At 47.8% G+C, this 4,401-nt stretch overlaps 1 protein-coding gene across 1 annotated transcript in view; it reads left to right on the top strand.

Annotated features, from left to right (window-relative positions):
* Positions 1 to 2,641, top strand: part of ST6GAL1 (ST6 beta-galactosamide alpha-2,6-sialyltranferase 1) — a 13,129-nt gene extending 10,488 nt beyond the window's left edge. Inside the window, exons 4-5 of the mRNA XM_010145330.1 lie at positions 258 to 432; positions 2,280 to 2,641. Of these exons, the coding sequence (XP_010143632.1) occupies positions 258 to 432; positions 2,280 to 2,521 (417 nt within the window). The 3' untranslated portion in view covers positions 2,522 to 2,641. The remainder of the gene's footprint in view (positions 1 to 257; positions 433 to 2,279) is intronic.
* The last annotated feature ends 1,760 nt before the right edge of the window (positions 2,642 to 4,401 follow it).

The raw sequence follows: 4,401 nt of genomic DNA, 5'->3' as shown, positions 1-4,401 counted from the left end.
CGCAACAAAATTACACAAGATGCTGATCGTGTTTAATGGTCCTTCACTGAGATTTGGGGTTTCCCTGCTCTGTGTCAAATCACCACATTGGCTCGAGGGGTAGGTGAGGTGAGGGGGGCAATGAGTGAGCAAGTGTAGGTATAGCCGGACCTTTCCCTCCAGCAGCAGCAGTTCCACTCGTCCTTGTTTCCTGTTGGTTACAGGAAAGCGTGGGCTAGAAGTAAGAGGAGTCTGACTTCTTGTCTCTTGTTTTCCAGTGGTACAGAAAACCAGACTACAACTTTTTTGAAAGCTACAAGTCGTATCGTGGCGCACATCCAGAGCAGCCCTTCTACATCCTGAATCCAAAAATGCAATGGCAACTCTGGGATATTCTGCAGGAGAATTCCATGGAGCATATTCAGCCTAATCCACCGTCCTCAGGAATGCTTGGTGAGATAATTGCCCTCTAAACTTCTCCTTCCGTTTGCAGACCGGAACTCTCCAGGATGCCTCTTTTCAAAGACAACTGCAGATTTATGGCGCTTATCAGCGTTGCTTTTACAGCATTTGTCTTATGCCAAAATTTAAGCTTCCTGTCTTTAAAGCAGCAGCTCGGATGTGTTAAAGTAAGCGGTTGCAGCGCCCCTGTGAAACAGCAGTTGCGAACATGACCTGGTGCCCCGTGGAAACGAGAGCAGATTGCAGCAGCGAGATGGGCTCTAAGATTTCTAGCTTCTAGCACCAGAGCAGTTCCCACAGGGTGCGAGAGGAAGGATGTGGCTCCTGTGGGATCAGATCTTGTCAGGCAAATAAATCTATTTACTGCAGATGAAATCTAAGTGCTTGCCTGTTTATACTGTCCATATATAAACATGGAAAAAATATAGAGAGCCAAAGACTTACTGGGGGGCTGGGGATGGTCAGAGCTCAGGCTGCCCTGAGAAGTTCAGTGATATTCCCCCGACTCAGCATGTTAACGTGGTGTTTGTCAGCTAAATCCAGCCCCTTGGCAAAGGGGCTCATTTTACATCCTGCTGTTGCGAAGCTTTTCCTTCTTGTTGAAGAGCATATCCCGTGGCCAGCTGAATAAAAAGGAGTGAACTTCTCAGGAAGTTCACATGTGTTTGAAAGCACAGAGTAGATGCATGATCTTGTTTGCCACACGGCTTGTCCAGCTGCTGAGCTTCCCATCGCTGCTGGGGCACGGACACCCTTCTCGCTCAGTGCAAGCAGAGTCACTTCTGATTTTTGCCAGTCAGATGTTTAGTTTTCTTTCACAACCTTGCCTTTGCTCAGCACCTGTTAGATCATTGCTGGGATATGTGCAGAACAACTGCCTAAGAGCATGGCCTATGACTTCAGCAGCAAAACTGTTGCTAAGTGGAGTTAGGGGCTTGAAGGCAGGCACCAAACCACATCAGACAGCAAATTCCTCTGTGGCTCAGCTTCACTTTGTAAAACAAGTCACCTCACCAGACTCAGGGGCAGTTTGCAGCTCTGGGTTTCCTGGAAGACGTGAGCATGAATGAAAAGGTGGATGGAAACAAGTTTAATGGCACCTTAGTGAAACAAATGGTTTCACAAATGGGTTCTTACTACATCTTCTAAACTCTGTGCCTCTGACACATGGTCCCTGATGTCTCAGGTACTGCATGAATTTTCTGTGATATTATACATCTATTTCCCTAGTATATTCTATTTCTTGCACTTGGTAGAAAAGTAGCAAATAACTGTGGCTTAATTCTGATCTGGCCGGAAAGTCAATGCTCAGCACTGGTATGAATGTCCTTAAGAGGTCCCTGTGCGTGCTGGAAGACACAGGAGGGCAGCAGTGCCCTGCTGCGGTGGAGCTGGAGCAGCCTGAGGAGCAGAGGCTGCTCTGGCTCTGCGAGCCATCTCCAAGCACAGTCATTTTCATTCCCAAGAGGCAGGTGGGGAGAAGGTGAAGGTCTCTTTGCTGCTTACCCAGGCAGGTTTGAGATGGGCTGTTTGGATCAGCTAATGGTAGCACATGGTTGGCAGATGCCCAGGTTTCCATGGAGGCTGCAAAGAATGGTGGCTCTCGTAAAAAGTGGCCTTTTGACACGGCTGTCGCTGGAAACAATCTGCTGTAATCAAGTCGATCATATGCTCTGCGAGAGAGAGCTTCTGTAAACAGCCCTGTCTGGCCAGACTTGTGTTCTCCCCCTCTCATCGGAACGTTCAAAAAGGAGCTGGATGCGCCTTGCTGACTGCCTGTCTCGCTGGAACGTTTAACATTTTGACATGGGGATGTCTTCTTTCTTTCCCCTCCCTAGGCATCGTGATCATGATGACGCTCTGTGATGAAGTGGACGTGTATGAGTTTCTCCCTTCCAAACGGCAGACGGACATTTGCCACTATTACCAGAAGTTTCACGACCGTGCCTGTACCATGGGAGCTTACCACCCGCTCCTGTTTGAGAAGAACTTGGTGAAGCATATAAACCAGGGCACAGATGAGGACATCTACACTCACGGGAAAGTCACTTTGCCCGGCTTCCGAAACGTGCATTGCTAGGGGGTTGGTTTTCAGTGTGTTTAGGACTTTTTCTTGACTCTTAAAGCACTTTTTAAATCAGGGTTGTCAGATTCGTTATGTCTAAGCACTGGTGTGTTTTGACAGCTCTTCTGTGTTGCAATGCTTGCTCTTATGACTCTGTTGCCTAACTTGTCCCTACTGTAAAGTGATGTTAATACGTTACGGTATGTCCACGCGGTATCAGCACGAGCCACTGCAGTGTGTTTACTCCCAGTGCAGCTAGGCTCATGCAGCAGGTGGTTCTCTCTGTCTTCATCTCAACCAACAATGGCGTATGGGAGGCGCAGGAGATGCTTTCTAAGTGGAGAGTGCACAAGTCAGGATCAAATGCCAAATATACTTCGATTTGCTTCAAAAGGGTTATGACTGAAAAGCCTTGGTCTGTTTAGAAACAAGAAAAATAATTTAGAACTTGGTCCCATGTCCTGGAAGCTCTTTGGAGCAGGGCTGATTTATGGAAATGCTGTCAAAGCTGTGTACTGACAAGCTAAAACCCTAGTCCAAAATATGTGATTTTTATAAAGAGTTTGTAAAATAACCATGGCAACTTCTTTTCAGATTGTACGACTTCTGAAACCATTCAGGTGGCATTTTTGGCAAGGAAAAGAGAGAGGCAATTCACAGTCTAGTGATTCCTGCAAGACTTTTAAATCTTTTTACTTTTTTTTTTTTTAATCGCTTAAAATAAATTTTAGTGAACATTTACTTCTCCAGTCCTTCTGTGCTTGGTACAGAGGAGCCTTGCTTCAGAATGTTTTGGAGAAGACGCTCCGAGGCACAAATGGGAGAACTCGCTGGACGTTGGTACCTCTTTCCAGCTCTCTGCTGGTCTACCTTTGCAGTTGTTGGCTCGTCTCTGGTAATAGAAATACCACGTAGCTGCTGCTCGATGAGTTCCAGCTCTCTGCAAGCTAACCAAGGTGATCTCTCAGCTGCTCTGTGCTTTTTCTGAAGAGGCAGGGAGCGGGCACATTGCTTCCTGAGCGGTGGGGAGGAAGAGTGTGCTCTGCCCCTCATGCCAAAGCACAGGCAGAATTGAGAACGGTACTGACCTGTTTCACGATGTCTGTAAAGAAAGCTTTTTCTTCCCCTGTTTTGAATAAATCCTGTGAAGTCATTGTGCTATTCTTGCCTTGGTGAAACCAGTGTAAATGTCCTTGCTCAGTGGCCTTGGGGGCTTGTCCCAGCCTCGCACCAGTGCAGGCAGAGGTGGGTGGCAGCTGCTCATCTGCACGTTTCTGTAAGCCCATGGCTCTTGCCCTGTCGTGGGATGGATCGGATCTGTCAGCGTTTACAAATTGTCTGTTATGTCGTGTGTATATATATTTATATGTAGAAAAATTCTGGTCCTTACACTACTGCTCAGGAGCAGCAGGATGAAAATGCGATACAGCCCCTGAGCAGTGGTGTCATGTTAACATCCAATTTCACCGTTAGGGAGGGAGAGGGCTTACAGAGGAGAAGCCTGCCGGGGTTGTTTGGGAAAGTCACAGCAAACCTCTCTTAGTTTGTACCAGTCCTGCCTCTGGCCCTTTCGTCAAGGGCTTGTCAGCCACACGGATTTGCCTTCCTAGTATGTGTTTAGCTGGGGTTCAAATAGCTTCTGCCTTTTTTCCTAGGTTGTCTCATTTGTTATTTCCCCCCACCTCCCTGGTTGGGGTGACAGGACCAGCCACCCCCGTGGCTTAGCCCATGTAAGGGATGGGTGGTACATTGCTGCAGAGGAGCAAGCTGAGCCCCAGGAAGCTGTTCACCTGAGGCTCCCCCAAACCACCTTCTCCTCCAGAGTGCTCTTGCAAGACGACAGAACCTCAACAGGCACCCCAAGGTCCTGCAGAGCCCTTGGTTGAACAGTTTAG

This window comes from Buceros rhinoceros, unplaced genomic scaffold (assembly GCF_000710305.1).
Source record: "Buceros rhinoceros silvestris isolate BGI_N320 unplaced genomic scaffold, ASM71030v1 scaffold9021, whole genome shotgun sequence".
Lineage (NCBI taxonomy): Eukaryota > Metazoa > Chordata > Aves > Bucerotiformes > Bucerotidae > Buceros > Buceros rhinoceros.
The sequence above is the reverse complement of the archived record's forward strand: the minus strand, read 5'-3'. Positions and strand labels throughout refer to the sequence as shown.